Source organism: Lissotriton vulgaris, chromosome 10 (assembly GCF_964263255.1).
Source record: "Lissotriton vulgaris chromosome 10, aLisVul1.2, whole genome shotgun sequence".
Lineage (NCBI taxonomy): Eukaryota > Metazoa > Chordata > Amphibia > Caudata > Salamandridae > Lissotriton > Lissotriton vulgaris.
Window position 1 is genome coordinate 713,288,325 of NC_141698.1, and position 24,553 is coordinate 713,312,877.

The following is a 24,553-nucleotide window of genomic DNA, read 5'->3' on the forward strand; positions in this document are numbered from 1 at the left end:
GTATTGCGGTGTTATTGGTGGTGCTTGAAGTTTAAAGATGATGCTAGGTGTCCCTAAGTGACTTTGCTCAGCTGTCAGCCTCCCACCTCTGGTCTTTGGCAGTTGATCTGACAGTCTGATAAAAGGATGTGGTTAGTAATGCTGAGATGCTAAAATAGAAGTTGGCAGGCACATAGTGAACTGTGGATGAGCAGCTTTGCCTGTTTGCCCTATTGGGTGATGCGTCAGGTGGTAGCTGGCTTGAGGCAGGAAGGGCAGGAGGTGCATAAGAGGGGGGGAGGGCATATCTTTGCACAGACTGGCACAATTTGGGAGTTAAGTGAGCAGGCCAAGCTGCACCTTATCCTGGTAACCCCTTCTAGTCAGTTCCTCTCCTGCAGCTTGCAGCTCACTCCAAATCCTATGCTCAGCTTCTCACATCTAACTCTTTACCTCACCACAAGACTTTTAATTTATGATATCAGAACCTCTAGATTGCAATATTGCAACAATTTACATGCTTACTTGTTATGTGTATTATATATCGATTTGTGCTCACACGCCCACAGGCCAAAGGTTACAGAGACATTCTAGTTAGGTTCATGTTTTACCCACACAAAAACATCGAAATTCGGCAGTAACCGTTATACCCATGTTAAAGCATTGCTTGTGGCCTAAAGTTCCTTCGGGCTGGACTGTTCCCAATGGGAGCAGGGTCAAGACTGATTTGCATATGGCTGGGTTTAAAATGAAATGGTATTGGAAACAAAAAACTATGGATTTAGGCCCAGATCTTTCTACTGGGGTGAATGTTTGACATTGTTCAGCATTCTGTCCAACTGTTCTTTTTGCTAAAGTTTTTTAACAGCACAAGCTACAGTTTCTTATGATAACTGGAACTACATATCCTTTCTATGGTTTTGTGGGGGTAAAAAGTGAACCTAACTAGAACGTCCCTGTAACCTTTGCTTTTTCAGTGATTGTCTGTTATTTAAAAATGTTAAGCAATATATAATTACTGTATGTTAATACAGCCACCGCCATGCCCGGTTAAAGGCCTGCCACCTCTCTTCCCCCCCCCCCCCCACATCCCAATGCACCCGACCCCGCATTGTGCATGGCCTTTGGTTTTGTGTGACGGGGGTATGGGAATTAGTACTGCATACTGGCTATCGCCAGTAGGAAATATATGTTCGAGGCATGCGGGCTTCTGAATTCATATCTGTGCATAGATCGCCGCCTAGTGTTGGGTCCGGATGATTGCACATTGTTGTCCTGGAAGAGTCTTCGAAGTATCACGAGATAGGTGGCTCCTCCCCTGGACTACAGTGCGCATGGGCATCCTCTCCATCTTCAGATTGTTTTTTTCAGCCATCTGGTTCGGATGTACTCAAGTTCGGAATCCGTATAAAACACTTTTCGCAAGGCCAAAAGGTCTTCGGGGCGTCGGTATAGTCTCGTTCGGTGCCTATGCTTCATCCAGTTCTTTGAACAGGACGTCGAAGGCCGTTTGCCTTTTCGACACCAAAGGCCCAAACTAAGACGACGATGGAACGGAGCCCATTCAAGAGATGCCCCGTCTGCAACTCAAAGTACCCTCACATTGATGTGCGCCCAGTGTGCAATAAATGTTTATCCCCGGACCAAGACGAGGCCAGCTGTATGGCCTGTTCCAAGTTCCGGTCGAAGAAGACACTTCGACTTCGACGCGCCGCACGACAGTCGGCGCAGAAAGCGGCGCCTGACCCGGAGAACATCTTCGAGGCCGATGACGATGAAGGCGTCGATGAAGAGGATCCTGACCAGCAGTTGGACCCTGTGTCGGAGCAAGACTCTAACTTCGGTGTGGACGGCGATGAAGACTACGTCCATGATGAAGAAGTCGTCGAGGTAGGAGACGACGCAGAGGCCATCGGAGCAGTCGATGACTCGAGCGATGAGCAAAGCCCACCAGCTGTCGCGGGGCCTAATATTGACACTGTGCTCTCTAAGGCTCAGGTCGAGGCATCGCCGGAAGGCCTTAGCCGAGATCTTAATCCACATTCTATAGCCCCGCGTCAAGGCCCGGCTAAGAATACTTCCAAGGAGCCATCGGTCGATACACCAAAACCGAAACCAACAGAGGCAAATCGAAACCGAAAATGTTAAAAACAGTCCTCGGATCGACGCCATCGGACTCTTCGGCTCCAGTTCAATCTAAAAGTGTCGTCGACCCTTCGGGGTCACAAGGGGGCGTCTGCCCGAAGAGCGGGGCGCTGAAGCCAGTCTCTACCATCAAGCACGTCACTCTGACGCCATCGACGTCCAAACATGGTGACACTGGCAAAGGACTACAGGCTAAAAAGACTGTCGAACCGAAGCTTACGGCCTCCAAGCCAATGTTGAGCAAGGCCCTCGAGTCGAAGACCAAACCCGACCCGAAGGAGCATATCGTGTCGCAGACCAAGGCCGTACCTGCTGCGCACCATGAGCTAGAGTCGACGCAAGGCCGCAAGCAAGCTGGTGATCCAACGAAGCCAATCGGATCGAAGACTATGTCCATCTCAAAAAAGGTCGGTTCGTCTCCAGTGCTTCCTCCACAAATTAAATACGGACTGCCCCCGACCGCTCGACCCAAAGCGGTCACAAAAGAGCACCGAAACATCCAAAAAGGTGTCTGGACTTTCCAGGTCTCAGTCTATTCCGGAGGAGGTGGTGTTCCAGGCACCCACGTATGACAATCAGTCAAAGCTCTTCATCGACTCATATTCTGGCAGGCTCACCATTCATAAACGGAAAATCGCTCCAGAACATCCTTTGGAGTCATACAAAATCCCTCTCAAAAGAAAAAGGGATTCTGCCACCTCACCTGTTCTGTTTGAACCTGTGGAGTCATATACACACTATGCCTATTCTCCCACACGCACCAACGAAGATGTGGGGGGAAGGTTACAATGAGGATGAATTTACTTATCCTGCTGACACAGACCAAGAGAAACCTCAACCCTGGACTGACCCTGTTGACCCTGATGAGCCACACACTATGCCTGATACTCAGTCCTATGTCAAAACATCGCCTACTGAAGACACGGCGGCGTTTAATGCTTTAATTGAAAGGGCGGCAATTAACCATGACGTGGAAATGCACGATGACCCAGTGGAGGAGGACTTTCTGTTCGATACTTTCTCCACATCAGAAAGATCAGTAAATACATTGCCTATGTTAAAGGGTGTCCTGAAACATGCTACTGACATTTTCAAGGAGACCACAAGGGCAAGGGTTGTCAACCCAAGGATTGAAAGAAAATATCGGCCTGCGCCTGTGGACCCGACTTACATCAAGGGCCAGCTCCCATTGGACTCCCTAGTAGTGGATAATGCTCGCAAGAGAGCAAACTCTCGGACAAGTGGTGATGCTCCTCCTCCGGACAAAGAATCCAAAATCTTGGAAGCTTCTGGCAAACGTGTAGCTGCTCAAGCGACTAATATAGGGAGGATCTCAAATACACAGGCCCTATTAGCCAGATACGATAGGGCTCACTGTGACACGTTAGAGCAGCTAATGCAACACCTGCCTGATGCTTATAAGGAGGGAGCAGAAATGCTCATACAGGAAGGAAAGTTGATTTCAAATGCATCCATCAAGTGTGCACTCGATGCCGCAGACACAGCAGCTAGGGCCATCAACACTAGTGTAATGCGAAGACGTCATGCCTGGCTCTGCATCTCTGGTTTCAAACCAGAGATCCAAACAACTTTGCTCAATCAGCCAGTTAACCCTAACTTTCTTTTTGGTCCTGATGTAGACACGACCCTTGAAAAGATTAAAAAAGACACTGAGACAGCAAATCCATGGGGGCTCTGCAGTCACAGCAGTTCAAGGGCAGTTCCTTTCGTCGCTCCGGTAACAGGGGAGCCTCTAGAGGTCCAGCATTGCATCAAGCCCAATACAACAAAGGGAGCACGCAGACCACCTATAACAAAAATAACAGGGGTGGATATAGCGGGAACAGCACCAAAGGCAGAGGACGTGGAAATAACAATGCCAGATCCTCTGCCACCAATAAACAGTGACTCCTTGTCACTGCCCCCAGACCACATAACACCGGTCGGGGGAAGACTCCAGCAGTTCCTGCCAGTCTGGGAAGGCATTACCACAGACAGGTGGGTGAGACCACTTATCCAATACGGCTATTGTCTAGAACTAACCTCCACTCCTCCCAACATACCCCCAAGGCACCGTCCTATGTCCGCAGAGCACATGCACTTATTGCAGCAAGAAGTAATCTGCATGCTGCAAAAAGGGGCCATAGAACTTGTGCCTTTAGACCAGCAAGGTACGGGGTGTACTAACTGTACTTCTTAATCCCAAAAAAGGACGGTTCCCTGCGGCCCATTCTAGACCTCAGACCCCTAAACCAGTACATCTTGTCAGAACATTTTCACATGTTAACCTTACAACAAGTTCTACCATTGCTCAGTCAAAGGGACTTCCTGGCAACCCTAGACCTGAAAGATGCATATTTCCACATTCCCATTCACCTAGGTCACAGGAAGTATCTCAGGTTCACCATCAACGACCAGCCTTACCAGTTCAAGGTCCTGCTTTTCGGGGTCACTACTGCCCCCAGGGTGTTCACCAAGTGCTTAGCGACTGTGGCTGCGCACCTTCGGAGACCACACATCCATGTCTATCCTTACCTGGACGACTGGCTTGTCCAAGCAAAGTCAGCCCAGCAATGTGCCAGCCACATGTCCCGCACAATTCACCTCCTACACAGTCTAGGATTTTCACTGAATTACCCAAAGTCGCACCTTCAACCCGCACATGTACAACAGTACCTAGGTGCAACAATAAACACTCTGACCGCAACAGCGCAGCCAAACTCTGCCAGAGTCAACCGCATGCAATTGCTAATTCAGAGATTCAGGCCCCAACACTCGCTCCCAGCGCAGGTATTCATGCAACTGATAGGTATGATGGCCTCCTGCATCTTCATAGTCCCGCACGCAAGGCTACACATGCGTCCGCTTCAGGAGTGCTTGGCACGACAGTGGAACCAGGCTCATGGGCATCTGAAAGACCTAGTGTTGGTGACCGGTCGTGCATACAACTCTCTGCATTGGTGGAACACACAAAACCTTTGCAGGGGACGACCGTTCCAAGAGCCTGTCCCACAAATGGTCCTAACAACGGACGCATCTCTCCAGGGCTGGGGAGCGCATGTCCGCCATTATACCGTGCAGGGACTATGGACGACGCAGCAGCAAAAGATGCATATCAACCTGTTGGAGCTGATGGCAATCTTCATGGCGATGAAGGCATTCAAATTGCACCCGTGCAACAAAGTCGTGCTGATCCGGACGGACAACATGACTGCCATGTATTACATCCAAAAGCAGGGAGGCACACACTCTCCGCAACTGTCTCATCTAGCCCAGAGCATGTCGAAGTGGGCTATTCAAAGGAACATGTTCCTCATGGCGGAACATCTCCCAGGCAAGGACAACCAGATGGCGGACCTGCTCAGCAGGCACAGCCATCAGATGCACGAGTGGGAGATACACCCCTCTGTGCTCCAACCATATTTCCAGCAGTGGGGTCATCCAGAGATAGACGTATTCTCCACAAAGGAAAACGCAAAATGCCAAACCTTTGCCGCCAGGTTCCCACACCCGCAGTCTTAGGGCAATGCGATATGGATGAACTGGTCAGGCAGATTTGCAAACGCTTTTCCTCCAGCACCGCTCATACCTCATACCGCTAGTGGCACGCAAACTGTAGCAGCACTCCATGACGCTCATCCTGGTTCCTCCAACGTGCGCAAGGCAGGCCTGGTACACCACGTTCCTAGAACTTTCAGTGGTGCCTCACCAATGGCTGCGCCTCACCCCCAGTCTCCTCACTCAGAACCGTGGAGACATTCCGCACCCAGATCCACAACAGTTGAGCCTTGCAATATGGCTCCTGAGGTCATAGTTTGGCTACCTCAACTTGCCCCCTGACTGTATGAACATCATCAAGGAGGCAAGACGACCTACAACCAGGGCATGCTATGCGGCCAAATGGAAGCGATTTGTCATTTACTGTTCCAATAATGACATTAATCCGATAGATGCGTCCACGCAAAACATCATGTTATTTGTTGCATCTATACAGATGCAATCTGGCATATAGTTCCATCAGGATACATTTGGCCGCCATGGCAGCAGATCTTCAAAACGGGCAGCATCTTTCCCTTTTCAGGGTGCCTGCCATTAAGGCTTTTATGGAAGGACTCAAGAGAGTGATCCCTCCCAGACACCCTCCTTCACCTGTCTGGAATCTAAACATAGTTCTCACCAGACTGATGGGACCACCCTTTGAACCGCTTCACTCTTGTGAGATACAGTTTCTTACATGGAAAGTGGCTTTTCTAGTAGCCATCACATCGCTAAGAAGAGTTAGTGAGCTTCAAGCCCTAACTATTAAAGAGCCTTTCATACAGATTCATTCTAATAGGGTAGTGCTACGTACCAACCCTAAATTCATGCCTAAGGTGGTGTCGCAGTTCCACATTAATCAAACCATAGAACTGCCAGTTTTCTTCCCAAATCCTGATTTTGTGGCAGACCGAGCACTGCACACCTTAGATGTTAAAAGAGCTCTCCTGTATTACATCGACAGGACAAAAGATTTTAGAAAGACTAAACAACTGTTTGTTGCCTTCTCTCCACAACATAAAGGCAACCCCATTTCCAAATCGGGTATAGCCAGATGGATAGGCAAGTGCATACAGGTCTGTTATCAAAAAGCTGAACGCACATTAACAGTTCCCCCAAGATCGCATTCCACACGCAAGTTAGGGGCATCCATGGCTTTCCTAGGTAACATTCCCCTAGAGGATATATGTAGAGCAACCACATGGACCACCATACATACATTTACCAAACACTACTGCGTAGATGTACACTCCAAACAGCAAGCTGCTGTAGGACAGGCTGTTCTCAAAACCCTTTTTCAGACTGCTGCAGCTGGCACCGGGCAACCACAGCTAAGGAGATAACTGCTATGTTCGAGGCATATGGGCTGCAGATGGTACATTATGAATAGATCGCCATCTGGTGTTGGGCTCGGATGATTGCACTTTGTTTTTCTCTTGGAGAGTCTTTTGTATCTTGGTGACTCCTCCCTTAGTTGGTAGTGCGCATGGGCATCGGCTCCATCCTTAGATTGTTTTTTTCCGCCATCGGGTTCGGATGAAGATCGAGACGCTCCAGATCAACTTCAGAAGAAAGTGATTTTTCGGCGCGTATTCCCTTTCCAATTCGACGGTATTGTTATCGAACGCGTTCTTTTCCATTCCGACGCGTTACAAATTAAAAATAGAAGAGAAAAACTTGGATCTACGTCGATGAAGAGGAGACCTTTCTCGACGCAGTCAAGCCCGGAGTCCATGGAAAGGACTCCATTCAAAAAATGTCCATCGTGTGGTGCTAAGTTCCCACACAAGGACCTACACGAGGTGTGCAACCTCTGTCTATCGCCTGAACACGAATCCAGGGACTGCGAAGCCTGCGCAGCATTCTCCTCCAAGCTAACGATTAGAAATCGTCGAGCTCGAAGACACGAGGCTTCCAGAATGCAGGCGGAGGCAATCCCGGAGCTGTTCGGAGACGATCAAATCGAGGAAGAAGAGGACCAGTCGGGGTCGGAAGGGGACCAGTCGGAGGTTGAAGAACTCTTCGAGCAACAAACCGTGAGTGACGACGTCCCCTTACCGAAAAACCGACCCCGTGCGGTAACGACCCCGCCCTCGGGCCCGGTCAAACCGCTGAAAAAAGTTTCCGACGCCCCGCCCTCGGGCCCGGCAACGAAACCGAAACTGAAACCGAAACACTCGGAATCCCACCATGTCGGATCCGAGAAAAGGGCGACATCGACTTCGGCACCGAGGCTACATACAAAGGAGAGCTCGGTATCGAAACATTCCATGTCGAAAAAGAAATATGATTTATCGCTCAAGAGACACTCGATACCCAAAAAGTCGGAATCGAGCAGACATTCGGTGTCGAAAACAGCAAGATCTGAAGATCAAAAACAAAAACAGCTCTCGGAACCAGGACCTTCGGTACCGATTCAAGAGCAACAAACAGATCCCAAACAAAAGATCTTGTTTATTGACCCACAAACTGGGAAAGTGGTCACGAAGAAGAGAGAGTGAACAGTCAGAAGATAAACCTCTTCCTTCAAAAAAGAGAACAATGGGGCCGAACATAACTCCTCCTGCTTCTCCTCGTCCTAGAGACACACCCTCTTCTCCTATTCCTCACTATAGGCCACATATTCCTACACCCTCCACACCAAGACCAGCTACACCTCAGTCAGATGTAGACAGTGATATAGGGGAGGGAGAACCTCAAGGGGATGACGAATCTATCCCAGATGAGGAAGATCCATGGGAAAATTACGATGTAGGGTCAGATGAGGACAACGACCCAGAGCTATATCCCTCAAAGCCTTCACCACCTGATGATAACACAGGTTTTGTGCAGCTCATTAATAGGGCAGCAAAATATCACAAACTAGATATGCACACAGAACCTCAGATAGAGGATTTCTTGTTAGAGACTCTACCTAGTGCACAGAGAACATCAGGTACTCTTCCTATGCTGAAGGGTCTTCTCACTCACACAGAGGAAATATTCGAAAACCCAGTGAGAGCCAGGGTGTTAAACCCAAGAATCGATAAAAAATACAAAGCGGCTCCAAAGGACCCAATATTTATTAGAGGGCATGTACCTCTAGATTCGCTGGTGGTCTCAAACGCTCGTAAAAGAGCAAACTCATTATCTACAGGAGAGGCTCCTCCACCAGATAAAGAGTCGAAGTTAATAGATGCATCAGGCAAAAGAGTAGCATCACAAGCAGCGAATAGCTGGCGTATAGCCAATACACAAGCACTACTCGCACGTTATGACAGGGCACATTACGATGAGTTAGAAAAACATCTCACACATCTTCCAAAAGAACATCAGAAGAAGGCAGACCAATTAATACAGGAAGGTAAAATAATAACCAATACTTCCATTAAGTGTGCATTAGACGCAGCAGACACTGCAGCAAGGTCTATTAACACTAGTGTCATGCTAAGAAGGCACGCATGGCTTAGAATCTCAGGATTCAAACAAGAAGTACAAACAGCCCTACTGAACAAACCATTTGATCAAAAGACATTGTTTGGTTCAAGTACAGACGAGACATTAGAAAAGATGAAGAAAGATACGGAAACGGCTAAGTCAATGGGAGCATTGCAACAGCCAACGCACAGAGGTTCCTTTCGTAGATCCACCTATAGAGGGGGCGCAAAAAACACAGGAACAAATCAGCAATCCACATCTTTCACACCAACATCACCCAGAGGTAATTCAAGAGGTAGTTACAGAGGTAACAACAATAAGGGTAGAGGCCGCGGAAATAATAACAACCGCAACGCCTCAACACCAAAACAGTGACTTCATAGAACTCCCCCCAGACCACATAACACCGGTCGGGGGACGTCTATCACAGTTCCTACCTGTCTGGGAAAACATCACGTCAGACAAGTGGGTGAGACAAATTATCCAACATGGTTATTGCCTAGAACTCACAGCTACCCCACCAAACATCCCTCCCAAACAGCGTCCAATGAGTCAGGATCATCTGACATTGTTAAGAGAAGAAGTGCTAGCACTTCTACAAAAGCATGCAATAGAGAAGGTCCCAAAAGATCAACAAGGAACAGGAGTATACTCTCTATACTTCCTGATCCCCAAAAAGGACGGGTCCCTACGACCAATATTAGACCTCAGACCTCTCAATGCTTACATAAATTCGGAGCATTTCCACATGGTCACACTCCAACAAGTACTCCCTTTACTGAAGAAAGGGTACTTTCTTTCTACACTGGATCTAAAAGACGCTTACTTTCATATCCCAATTCACAAAGCCCACAGAAAATACCTAAGGTTTGTGTTAGAAGGACAACACTACCAGTTCAAGGTCCTTCGGTTCGGTGTCACAACAGCACCGAGAGTTTTCACAAAATGCCTAGCTGTGGTGGCAGCACACCTAAGAAGACAACAAATACATGTCTTCCCATACTTGGACGATTGGCTAATAAAGGCCAAATCAAAGGAAGAATGTCTTCACAACACACAGAAGACAATTCAATTGCTGCACCACCTAGGGTTTACGGTGAACTACAAAAAATCACACCTGCAACCAAACCAGATCCAGCAATACCTGGGGGCTACAGTAGGCACAGAAAAGGCAATAGCATACCCCAACCCAATCAGAGTACAGACAATGGTCGGGTTAATACAAAGATTTCAACCACAACACTCACTACCAGCACGAGTGTTTATGCAACTATTAGGCATGATGTCCTCTTGCATACTGCTAATACCACATGCCAGACTACAAATGCGCCCACTACAAGAGTGTCTAGCGACACAGTGGAATCAGGCTCAAGGGCAGATTACAGATCTGGTGTTGGTAAACGACCGGACGTATCGCTCTCTGAAGTGGTGGAACACAGAAAACATTTCCAAGGGACGGTCGTTCCTAGAGCCAATTCCACAAGTAATAATAACAGCGGACGCATCGCTCTCCGGATGGGGAGCGCATATGGACAAATACACAGTACAGGGGAAGTGGAGTGCGCAGCAAAAGAAACTGCACATCAACTACCTAGAACTATTAGCAATATTTCTAGCACTAAAAGCTTTCCAAATGCAAATAACAAACAAGGCAGTCCTGATCAGAACAGACATGACTGCAATGTATTATATTCAAAAACAGGGGGGACACACTCTCTCCAACTGTCCAAACTAGCACAGGACATATGGAGATGGGCCATTCCTCAAAAGATCTACCTGTTAGCGGAACACCTACCAGGAATTCAAAATCAAATAGCAGACATCCTAAGCAGACAGTCAGAACAAGTTCACGAATGGGAGCTGCACGACCAAATACTACAGCCATTCTTCCAAAAATGGGGGCAACCAGAGATAGATCTGTTTGCAAATCATCAGAACGCAAAATGCAAGCAATTCGCATCCAGGTACCCACACCAAAGGTCCCAGGGCAATGCACTGTGGATAAATTGGTCCAACAAATTTGCTTACGCGTTCCCTCCTCTACCACTAATTCCATTACTGGTGAGAAAACTGCAGCAACACTCAATGACAATGATACTAGTGGCACCCACGTGGGCAAGACAGCCGTGGTTCACCACGCTGCTACAACTCTCACAAGTACCACATCAAAAGCTAAGGTTATTACCCATGCATCTTACACAGAACCATGGAGAAATAATGCACCCAGATCCCAAACAACTGAACCTAGCGATCTGGCTCCTGAGGTCATAGTTTGGGTATTTAGATTTACCACCAGAATGCATGGAAATCATTAAACAGGCAAGACGTCCTACCACCAGAGCATGCTACGCAGCAAAATGGAAGAGGTTTGCTATACACTGTAACAGTAAGCACATCAACCCTCTGGACGCATCCACTAAACAAATCATTTGCTATTTATTACACTTACAGCAATGTAACCTAGCATATACCTCTATCAGGGTTCATCTAGCAGCCATAGCGGCGTACCTACAAAACAGGCAACACCTGTCACTGTTTAAAGTACCAGCAATTAAAGCTTTCATGGAAGGACTCAAAAGAGTCATTCCACCAAGAAGACCACCTTCCCCAGTCTGGAATCTCAACATAGTGCTTACCAGACTAATGGGGCCACCCTTTGAACCTATGCATAGGTGTGAAATACAATTCCTCACATGGAAGGTAGCCTTCCTCATAGCTATCACGTCACTTAGAAGAGTAAGTGAACTGCAGGCTTTTACGATTCAAGAACCATTTATGCAGCTACACCAAAATAAAGTGGTTCTTAGAACAAACCCAAAATTCTTACCAAAGGTTATTTCAGCATTCCACATCAATCAGTCAGTGGAATTACCGGTTTTCTTTCCAAAACCACAAACAGTAGCGGAAAGAGCCCTACATACACTGGATGTTAGGAGGGCCATATTGTACTATATAGAAAGAACACAAACTTTCAGAAAGACAAAACAGCTATTTGTTGCGTTTTCTCCCACACATAAAGGCAATCCCATCTCCAAAGCGGGCATTGCCAGATGGATTGTAAAATGCATTCAAATATGCTACTTAAAGGCAAAGAGAACATTAACTGTTCCTCCTAGAGCTCACTCTACACGTAAACTAGGAGCATCTATGGCATTTCTGGGAAACATTCCACTAGATGACATATGCAAAGCGGCTACCTGGGTTACACCGCACACCTTCACAAAACACTATTGTGTAGATGTGCACACAACACAACAAGCTAGAGTGGGACAAGCAGTATTAAAAACATTGTTTCAGACAGTTGCAACAGACACGGGCGACCACCGCTAGGGAGAGAACTGCTGTATAGTCTATTCATAATGTACCATCTGCAGCCCATATGCCTCGAACGGAATATGCTACTTACCAGTATGCATCTGTTCTTGGCATAGAGGGCTGCCGAGTGGTACATGCCCTCCCAGCCTCCCCGGAAACCTGTGTCTGTTCCAACATTATCTTATTTAGATACACTTACATGGGCACTCTTATCTGTATTCTACTATACTACTCCATCTAACCCTACTATGGCAAAACAATCTAAGGATGGAGCCGATGCCCATGCGCACTACCAACTAAGGGAGGAGTCACCAAGATACAAAAGACTCTCCAAGAGAAAAACAAAGTGCAATCATCCGAGCCCAACACCAGATGGCGATCTATTCATAATGTACCACTCTGCAGCCCTCTATGCCAAGAACAGATGCATACTGGTAAGTAGCATATTCCTTATTCTATGCACAGATATGAATTCAGCAGCCCACATGCCTCGAACGGAATATGCTACTTACCAGTATGCATCTGTTCTTGGCATGTAGGGCTGCTGACATTCATATAGCCCACCCTCCTCCCCGGTGCCTGTCGCAGCTGTAGCACTCAGAATCATTCTCAGGCATGGTCATCACTTACTGTATTACACTCCATCTCTGCCACAATGGCGAAAAACAATCTGAAGATGGAGAGGATGCCCGTGCGCACTGTAGTCCAGGGGAGGAGCCACCTATCTATCTCGTGATACTTCGAAGACTCTTCCAGGACAACAATGTGCAATCATCCGGACCCAACACTAGGCGGCGATCTATGCACAGATATGAATGTCAGCAGCCCTACATGCCAAGAACAGATGCATACTGGTAAGTAGCATATTCCATGTAAATGACGTGCATGTACCACTAGTCGATGCAGTGTTTTGAAATATTGCCAGTTAATAGGTTACAAATTATTTGGCATGGCTTCCATTTGTTCCATATAACGTTTCAATTTGTTTTAGCGCATAGTAGGCAATATAATTAATTCAAACCTTTCTAAGTATTGACTGCCTTGAATTAATAATATAATATTATTTGAAACAAAAGCAGTTTAGACATTTGAAATGCTAATTCTACTTACTAATATTTTTAGGACTTTTTACAAGAAGGGAAACCAACTTCAGCAAGATGTGATGATATAGCAACGTTGAAGAGTAAGGGATGTAAAGAAGTAGAAATTGAAAATCCCAGAGGTAGCCAAAGAATGCGTGAAAATAAACCATTGACAAACCGCAGCAAAGACACTGCAGAAAAACTGAAGCCAGAGGACATCACTCAGATCCGACCTCAAAAGATGGAATTAAAGCTTCGGTCAGGTATAGAGATCTTTTTGCATTTAAATTTATAAATGGTGCAAAACAATGACAGTATCTTTGCAGCTCCCCATCACTTCAAAACTTCTGGAAATATCCTGATGCCTACGTTCTTCATCAAAGATGGGACGCTGCATCTTCAAATGAAGCTGAATCGTCTCCAGATGAAGTAAGGTTGGCCACTCTTTCACCTGATTGTATAGTTTTCCATCACTTGGCCCTCCATACTATTGATGGAAGCTTGCCATCAGATACTCCATTATCTTCATCAAAATCCTTTATTCGGTATTTAAAAAATACCATAAAAGTACATGTTATACAATTAAAATACAATATAATACAGTTCATCGCACATTACATTAGAGACAATTAGCCCTCTTGTATTCCTAAGTCTTAAAGCAACCTTAATAAAATTCGTAATACATAAGTGTCAGGGGATCGCTGGCCCTTTGCAAAAATAAAAGTGCAACCTTAGCAGGTCTGAACTTAGCCTGTTTTAAAACTCTTACTAAAAAGCTACGCCTGGGTGAAGCATAAAATGGACATAATAATACAAAATGAAGGGTGTCCTGCGGAGACCTATTGTTGCAGCCGCAGGCACCCTTCTGCTCAACCGTAACAGTAAAACCTGGCGGATCAGCCAGTAAATGGTGTGAAAGGTTGAGCCTAATAGGGTATTTACAGTTCTATACTGTGCAATGTACATGAGAGCTAGGTAAGGTTCCATTCCTTCCCCTGTCTTTACCATTCTATGGGCTCAGATTGTGGGCTTTCTACCTTCCATGGCAGCCCTGCGTGAGGCTACCATGTCCAGAAAAATTATTTTAATTCTCAATTTATCTTGTGGGACAATTGTCGTTGGGTTGGTAAAAAGATCCTTACAGCCTATTCCCTCCAAGGTGATCTTCACATATTTTAGCCACAGAATACTCATGCCTTTGTCCCTATCTATACAACCTTTGATAATTTGTCTACTCAAATCTGCCTCCGTAGTGGACCAGATTTTTAGCCAGGCCATGATGGGTCTAGCCTTAATCAGGTCCTCAATATACTCCCTTCCTAATTCCTCATGAATAATATGGGCGGGTGTACTTTGTGGGGTTTTAAGTACCTTTCTCAGGTATTTGTTCTCTTCTAGTTGGATCTGGTTTGTGCTTACAAAACCCCAGACTTCAGCTCCATGTACCACTTTGGAGTAACAGATTGAGCTGTACAGATTCATGACTTGTTCTGGGGACCACCGACCCAACCTGCGTCCATAGTTAATTATGGCCCCAGTAGAGGCTACTAGTTTGGAACACCGCTCTTGGGTTAAAAGTTTAAAATTTAGAAATCCATCAAATAGCATGCCCAGGTATGAGAAGGTCTGTACCTGCTCCATTTTTGTGTGCCTATTTTGTAAGAAAACTTCTTGCAAGGTTTGGATCCGGCCAGCATAACCTAGGACTCAGTTAGGTTAGCTAGTATGCCCATAAAACTGACAAACCCATCTATCAGGCGCTGCAGGCCTTTAGGGGTGTGAGCTAAAAGGACCACGTCATCAGCGTACAAAAGCACTGGGATCGGGCGAGAACCAACTCTTGGGGAGTCTACTTTCAATGTGCCTAATGCCTGATCTAAATTATTAATGTACATGGAAAAGAGGAACGGGGCCGGGATACATCCCTGTCTTACCCCACTAGTGCAAGGGAAAGAAGCAGTTGTGCCCCCTTCGAGATTAAAACACACTTTAGCGGAGGTATTCCAATGGAGGGCTCTCAGAATGTTTACCAGTCCGTGGACTACTCCTAACCTAGTCATCAGCGCCCACTGCTTCTCTCTATTGACATGGTCAAAGGCTGCAGTAAGGTCCATAAACCCTAAATATACTGCTTCGTTACTAGCTAAAGTGTATTTGGCCACCAATAGATAAAGGTTCCGGCACTGGTCCGTCGTGGATCTTCCTTCCCTGAACCCATACTGAGTATCAGTAATAATTTGATGTTCGTTGGCCCAGTTCATAAGACGCGTTAAAACCACTCGACCCAAAACTTTAGCCTTTACATCAATCAATGATATGGGGCCGTAACACTGGGGATTGTCTCTATTCCCCTTTTTAAAAATGGGAACTATCGTTGCTGATGACCAGGAATGCGGAAGGCCGGTTGCAACTGCCGCATTTAGTACTCTAGTAAGAATAGAGGCCCACAATTCTACATTGCTTAAGTAAAGGTCTGGTGGGATGCTGTCTGGGCCTGGGGGTTTATTTTGTATTAGACCTTTGATACCCATTACAATTTCATCTAACCTGAATTCTATTAACGCAACCCACGGGCAGCCCTTCCCATCATCCTGTTTGTTCACTGCAGTATGATTATATAAACTTTTAAAATGGTCCAACCATTTTTCTGGGAGAATGGATGTGCCCACTTCTGGGGCGTTGGCATCCTGGAAACATGGGTTATTTATTTTCCAGAACGCACCCGTATCCCTTCTATACGCGTCTTATCCCTTGGTTTTCAGGCTAACTTTCAACTCTTTCTGGGCCCGAGAGCAATCTTTATCAAACCATCTGGGGGTGATGTTAACTTTCCCATGCGAGGTGGTCTTTAACAACCAGTCTATCAAATGTGCCACTGCCTCAAATGCTATGACCACAGCAGGTCCCTCCACAGATGAATCCAGGCACACCCCAATCACCTCCTTGCCTTTCTCCATGAGGGATTTATAAAAAACAGCCCCATCCACTTTTGACCATCTAAGTAGTCTCCCCTGGTCTCTTACCCTCTCGGTGCTAGCGGCCACCACGCCTCTCCTTTCGCCTCTTGGGGACAGCACTTTTATGTTCAGGACTAGGGGGTTATGATCGCTAAATATGCTCCATTCGATCTTGGTCCCACTTAACCAGTCCTTGAACAGACTGGAAACCACTACGTAATCGATGAAGGAGCGGCACCCTCTGCCCTTAAATGTTGGGTTAACCTCGCCTCCACCTTCTGGCATCACCAGATCGATTGTGTGCACTAAAGCGTGATTTTTCAAAACCCTATCTAGGTCCGTCCCCTCAATAGAATGATCGAAATGCGGTCCTTTTTCCACCGTGCAACGAGACCAATTTGCAATAATGGATCTTAAGTTAGGGCACAGGTGGCAATTTAGGTCACCCACCAAAACCACACACGGGGCTACTGCTCCCTTCCTCAAGGCAATCTCTGCGGTAAGTTTATTATCTAGCTTCCTTATTACGGAACCCTTCCCCTTCTCTGCTACTGCTTTGTATAGGTTAATCAAAATCACATTTAACCCATGCATGTGAAACATCAAAGCCTGAATATTATTGGACTTCCAATTTAAATTAGTCCACACACCATCTATCTGCAGATCCCTAAAAATAAGTAACCCTACCATGGCTCTTCCCGAGGCTGACTTCTGTGCGGGCACGGAGAAACACTTATACCCTGCTAGATAAAAGGGGCTACAGTCCACTGGCCAGGTTTCCTGCAGGCATATTACCTGGAACCTGGTAATATACTGCCTCCATTCCTGGTCGTCAAATTTAGACGACAACCCGGCTACGTTTCATGATATCAGACTGAGACCCTCCTGAGTAGATATAGCTGGTTTATGCAAATATGTCCCTTCAATATTCAGATACTCCATTAGGTAACAGTACTGCAGCAAAATATAGGTCAAAATACTTTAGCAAAATACTATAGCAAAATGCTTTCCATATGCGAGGCGAAGGTTCCACCCTACGTCGACATCGTCAATGACCTTTTATTTATACTGTTCAGGCTGTATCTTTATTAGACATGCAGAAAAAAACTGTATAGTAAGAAATCTTGAATTCTTCTTTTCTGAAGCAGTCAGATACTTTGTGTAATGGCCATCTCTTTGGATAATGGCCAGCCCTTTGGATCTTCCATCCCCAAATCTCTTCTGGTCAGGAGATTAGGCTGCTCCTTCCCTAGAGACATGGATTTACACTAAACTAGTTTGGGTGGGCCTTGCACTCTTAATTGCTGTCGATCAGCACTTTCTGGCCACATGAGTAAGTTATGCTCCACCTGTATTTGCTCATCTAAATGCGTTCATTTGGATCTGAAATCCTTTCTCCTGCCTCTATGGAAATGTACCCCTGCTTCGTATGGTCATTCTGAGAATGATTAGGGAGCAATGGGACACCCCCTGTCCCACCTCTTTGACTGCTTATGACTGTTCTGAAGTGGAAAATTATTTCAAATTCTCAGATTTTCTATTCCTTACTTACAACTTTAAAAAGGACTGTGTCTCCTTTACTGTGCTCTTCCCAAGTGGTTTCCTTCGAATGACTGTTTATGGTCTATTTCATATGCCTGAGATTTACATCTTAGATGGACAATGACATGGGCTTCTTTGGAGAAACATTCTCAAGGAAGCACCTGTATGCTTTTTCACAGACTTCTCACTGATTTCAAGAGTCTGTCAAGCGACTCAGACAGGTATTTAACTGCATTTTATGTACTCCAATCTCTTACTGGGCCACTTGTGTGCCTTTCTCTTAATCTTGACCAAATCCTGATCAGTTTGGTGTTTTGCTGGAAACCACTTTTAAATGTATCCGAGGCCAACCTCCGATCAACTGATTGAATATATAGTGTAGAATTTGGCTTCTTAATTTGAACGTTTTGGGCTTTAGCTTTCCTCAAATATTACACTGAACATTATTCCTGGTTCCTTGATCAACAAAGTGATGACAGATATGAGGTTTGTTGGTCCAAGGGAACCCACGATTGAATACTAGTCTAAAGTTCAATGGAGTTCTTGCAATAAAATAGCCTTGGACCATCAAAAATAAAGAACCTTGAAAAGATCAGATATTTTCCCAAATTCTCTATGGCATCTGCTCAGATTCTGACCTTGAAACCCACTGCCATAGCAATGTTGAGGAACTTTTGTTACCCCTTCCCAACAGCAGTCTCTGAAAATGTTCTTCACTTGTGCTTGAGACTGGAGTCCTGGTTGGATGGTGCTGCTACTGGGTGTTGTTGAGTAGTGGGTCCAAATTTCAGACTTGTGGAGCACTAGTCTGTCAGAGGGTTTCATCAGAAACTGGTGTGGTCAAAGCCAACAATGAATGGAGAATAACAAGCTGATCTTTCGTGGCCACCAGATTATAAAATCTGCTCCGCATGTGCAAGAGGAAAACTGCTATTCAAGTTAATAATCTAGTTTATTTTCGCACACTACCTTAAGGTTAATGCTTCTGACTCGACTTTACTGCTTATTGGTAAGGCCCCAATATCGCACTGCTTGCATTTCATGTTATCTGCTGTGCTCTGTTGGTTCCTCAGCTTTAACCTTTTCGATATCCTGTTTCTGTAGTCTCTGGGAATAAAGGCACTGTCTTCTGATTCATCATGCGCTTGTGATTTGACAGCGATCTGTGATCTTCTCCATTTGGTCATGGTCACATTCTTACTAACCCATTATGATTTCGAAATCATGATACATTGATGGGTGCCATTTTTAGATACACACTATTTTTGTTCTTTTTTCAAAATTAAATAAGAAACTGGTGACACCTACAGTTCGTGTGCATTCTTGAACCCCCAAGATCCCGCTAAGATTTGTTTTACATACCTAGTGACTTTCCTTTGTATGAGCAGTTCTTTAAATAGACCCATCTATCCATGACCACATATGCAGAAAACCTGAAAAGGAGATGTAATTGTACTTGTTCCATTGTGCTCGCTCTTAAAATGTAGTTATCACCATTATCCCGTTTCATGTACGGGCATTTCTAACAGTCTGCTGAGAGAACAAAACTAATTAGATAATATTGTGAGTATTGTGGATCAGTCATCGTAGTCTCATGTCACTGCATTTATTTTCAACTAGTTCTAGTTTAAGAAAACAATATTTCATTCTTAAACTTCTAGTTTAACGTATTCTCATAAGAATGGCTCTGCAAGTCCCTCAGTGCAGTACGTAGATGGCTCTCAAGCAAGTGAGAAGCAGCCCTTCTCACATGGACCCTCTTATCAAGTATCTTGATATGTCTATTTTTTTAAAGGAGTTTTTTTATGTTCTATGCTTTAGGCATTCAGTGATGAGCCGAGTTCGCTTGAGATCCTTCCTTCTCCCATTGTTATTCATCAGGGGCTATATGCGTGTTCTTGCTTGGTTGCATTTCTCCATGTATATTGATGCACATCTAGCTGTACACTAATCCATCAGACCTGCTTATGTTATTACCAGGTATCGATACCTTGTCATTAATTGAGGAACAAAAGCAAGAGGCAAAAGATCCCTCAACAGTCAAGTTAGGATTCTTCTCTATTCTGGGACGCATACCTTCCACATCTCAAGGTCGCATCACAGACAGACTGGATTGTGTGTATAATGTTCAAGACCGGTCTCACTTTTATACCAAAGATTAACTTGCAGTAATCTGATGGAACTGATAAAATGTCTGGTTATGGTAGACTTGCACCATTATATTGGGTTCTTAAAGAGCCTACCATTAAAGCTATAACAAAAACTCACTTTGAGGTTCCCAAGTCGAGGATGATGCTGCCAATAAGTGCTTGCTCTTGAATAACATGACCGTGTCAAATCAGCTCTCTAAATGCCAATTGGATTCTACCAGATCACCGAAGATCGTTTTTGACTGCATTATACAAATGCCTATGGGAACATAAAGCATTCGTACCTGCTAAAGCAAGTAACACATTACATCCCAGATGGGCAACTCTCGCATAATCCAGAGCAGATTGGTTTGTCTCTAGGAGAGTAGGTTCCCAAAGTCTGGAATGCTCTTGATTTGGGCATGAGGTAGAGGTTTTAGGAAGCTTCAAAAAACACAACCGTTTATACTGTCATTCAACTGACAGGACAGTGACAGAAGAATGTTGGGATGGAGCAGGTGGTGTGTCCCTGTTATTGGTTTGTACTCCCAACTGTACTTGCTAAATTACTTTTTCTGCTGTGTATATGGGGACTAAAGTGCCCATGAAACAACAGATAACAAAGTAAAATGAGTAGTATGCATTTTTTTCTTTAAATGCATTCGTCAAATTTTATATTTCAGCAGTCTAGCCCGGTTCTGCCACTTTTGCAAGGTACTTCCCTGGATTAATAAAAAAAAAATCTGTGTAATGTATTCTGTGCAATGTATTTCCTTAATGTAAATACGTTAAGGTAAATGGATTGCACTGTCCCTCAGTGTGCCTAAATGCATCCTTGTTGGGCTTTTTTTCCTACTCCTGCGATACAACCCTTAATCTGTTGCACATGTAAGAAAGAAAAAGTAGCTTTCGCCTCTTGCAAAATTATCCAGAATATTTTGACCACCGCTACCATGCATATGTTTTAACCAATTTTTAGATCTGTATTGATTTAACCGTTCATGTTTAAAACGCGTGCAAGCAAGTGTGTGTATGTGTGTGTGTGTGTGTGTGTGTGTGTGTGTGTGTGTGTGTGTATATATGTATATATATATATATATATATATATATATATATATAGTATCTTGATATGTCTATTTTTTTAAGGAGTTTATGGTCTACGCTTTAGGCATTAAGTGTTGAGCTGAGTTCTCTTTTTTATATATATTGCCACAGCAATGCACCCTAAAAAAATTATATATTATATAATTTTTTTAGGGTGCATTGCTGTGGCCTATCTTTGAAAGTAAAGGCATTTCATGTATTTTGTTTCCTCTGTTTGATTGAATAATCTTTTGTTCTTTCCTTAACTAGGAGAACCGCAGACATTTACTTTAAAATTCAAGAGAGCTGAAGACTACCCAATTGATTTGTATTACCTGATGGACTTGTCTTTTTCAATGAAGGATGATTTAGAGAACGTGAAAAGTCTTGGAACTGCTCTTATGAGTGAAATGAAGAAAATTACCTCGGATTTTAGAATTGGTGAGTGTTTATGCAGACAGTTTTGGTTGTTAGCAAATTGTTGTCTATGCTTCACACTATCTAGGATTTGTAATGTTGTTCATGGTTAATCTAGGAATGTGGCTCTGTATATGATATTGCCACTATGTGGCAATACTGTGCACAGAGTCAAGGGATTCCCAAAAAGTGTACAGGGCTCTTCGATGTAAAACCCAAAGTGTTCTATTAATGGTAGTGTAGTCGAGCAGCCTTAGGCCTAATACAGAGGAGTGTAAGACATTTATTGCACAACAGTGATCAATAATGGACATGCGACTCAAGAATTAGATCCAGACCAATTGTAGAAAAATATACTTTGGTTGCACTTTATTTTAAGACTAAAATCTTCGTAATAAGAGAAGTACATTTTAAATAAAAGAGCATTTCACTTTGAAAAATCGACACTTAAAATATTTTCAGAATTGTTCGATGTTATCCTATGGAGAAAACAGTTTTGCGGTTAATCGGGTAAGTACGCAACTTTACTGTCTTCGGTAACAAAGGTAGTGCGGGCGAGAAGCCTTAGGCCTAACCCAGAGGAGTGTAAGACATTTGTTAAGCACAACATTAACCAATGAGAAGGGGCACACCACTCAAAAAGGAGATCCACACCAATTTCATAAACCTAAGCTTTGTTTGAGTTGTATTTTAAGACCAAGATCTTTGCAATAATGTCTGTATGTTTTGCAGAAAAAAACTGTCGACTTTCAAAAGTCGACAGTGCAATTGTGAACAGTTCAGTATTATCCTATAGTGGAAAACAATAATGCTGTTACACTGGTAACTACGCAACTTACAGTTCCAGTCTTTGGGACCAAAGGTCAGCAAGGGTCAAATGAGTACCAATCGGCACAGGGGCGTTTCCATGGAGACCATGGGTCCTTGGAGCCACACTGCTTGCAGGTAAGTGGAATGGTTGCAGGGGCCAAACTTTAGGTGTTAGGACTAGCACGGGGTGTCACAAGGCAACACTAAACATACACCACCAGCGGCACAGGGGCAGCTAGGTGCAGGGCGCAAACCGCGTTGAGAGCCAAATACAATCCTATGGAGTTTTCTTCTTTTTGAAACAAGCTGCAGGCGTTGTACAGGAGGGTCCATTTAGAAGACCAGTGACAGCACAGGTAGGTTGAGGTGTTTGGTGGGGGGGTCACAAGGCATCGCTAGTCAAATTCACAAAAGCACAGCGGGTACCAGTGCTGCTGTGTCAATAGACTTAAAATCTCCTTACCAGGCCGGGGGAGGAGGGGGTGCTGGGGACCTTCAGATGCACTCTGCAGTCATGGTCGTGGGGGGGGATTAGGAGAGGTTAGCCAACGCTGGATTCGAAGTCCTTGTCACTGGGCAGTTGAGCCACTCACACTCTGGCTGCAGGTGTCTGATTCTTAGTGGGCACGAGTCGCGGATCCGCCTGGATCCGGAGTCTTTGTTGTTGGTTTCTTCTGGACAAGTGCGCTGTCCACAGGAGATTGGAGTCTTTGTTGAAACCAGGGGTTTCAGAGGTCACTGACTGCAAGACAGGTCGCAGGTTCGTCGAAGCTGGAGACAGGCTGGTAGGACTGGGGGCTAAGGCAGTCGTCTTTAGGTTTCTTCTGCAGGGATGTCTTCTGTCTTAGTAAGTCGCAAGGGAGTCGCAGGTGGTGCCAGTGGGAATCTTACCGGGGGTGACTACACCCTCCGTTATGCCACCCTCCTGTGGCAGGGGAGTATAGACCTAGCCCTGATTGGAGGGATCTCCCAATCTCCCAATCCTCAAGATGGCAGGACTGAAAGATGTTCTTCACCTCGCCCCCCCCTCCCCCTATGGGTGGAGTTGGCAGTGGTGGACAAACCTCCTATTTTCCTATGTTTTCCTGCCCAAAGTGGGGGTATAAAACAGGGGCTTCCATCTACTGCTAGCAGCAGAGGCTAGGGTGTCTCATTACAAAGGCGGCAGGCCTTTGAAGCTTCCCTCTTGAAGCACTGGCTTATCCTATGACCCCTCTGCCCAGGACATGCATTGTTTGTGGACCCAGAGATCAGGAACTCTCTACCCAGGGGTCCGGGAAACATGGTGGTGGCTGGCTGCCAACAGCCAGTCAATGACAGCACCAGGGTTGGTAAGTTTTCAGGGGGCTCTCTGGATACATGATACAAAAAATCCCACACTGGCATCGGTGTGGATTTATTGAAAGGAGTAGTTTAGTATCAAACTCTCCTGTTTTCAATTAAGTCATCATGGTGCTGTGGAACTAGTTGTCGAGTTTCAATCCTGTCCACTCTCTTTGGTGTCACTGGCAATATTAAGGAATGGGCCCCAGTATTGTAGGGGCATATCTGCTCATGCAGATTTTTCCTCACCTGTGGTGTAGTGCACCCTGCATTAGGGATGATTGAGGGGTGACTTACCTATGCCTTCAGGCAGTGCTGGCTGGCATGTCAACCATGTCGTTTTCTCCTTCACAGGGGCATGCAAGGGCAGTGGCTTGGTCCCAGTGAGGGGGGTTCCATGGGACCCTTTTCAGATCCCAGGCCGTAGGTATGCACAGTATTATTTACTAAGGACTTGGAGAGGGTAGAAGTACCAACTGGGAATTTGTTTTTAGGGAATAAGCACTGGTATAGGGGACCTGGTTGGCAGGGACAATGTGCTCTACATCGAAACCACATCAAAACAAGGCAAAAAGTGGGCATTAACAATGCAAAACAAGGCATTTTCTCACAATTAAATTCTGCAGAATGCTCTCTTAACCTTTCTGAATGTTTTGTAATCTCACTGAGATATGAAATGTAGGCTAGACCACTCTAGTCAAATAAATTAGAAATGTGACTAGACTGTACTTAGTAAACACATTCAACGATCAAATGAAAAGCTTAGGGGCTTATTTGAAAGCTAGGTTTCCTTTTTAGCAGGCCAAACTCCATTTAA

The 24,553-nt window shown here is 45.1% G+C and overlaps 1 protein-coding gene across 2 annotated transcripts in view; it reads left to right on the forward strand.

The window, feature by feature from the left end:
* ITGB1 (integrin subunit beta 1) overlaps positions 1-24,553 on the forward strand; it is a 446,163-nt gene that overhangs the window by 159,571 nt on the left and 262,039 nt on the right. For both annotated transcript variants that reach the window (XM_086941542.1, XM_086941543.1), the window contains exons 4-5: positions 13,516-13,738; positions 21,457-21,627. In XM_086941542.1, the coding sequence (XP_086797668.1) occupies positions 13,516-13,738; positions 21,457-21,627 (394 nt within the window). The remainder of the gene's footprint in view (positions 1-13,515; positions 13,739-21,456; positions 21,628-24,553) is intronic.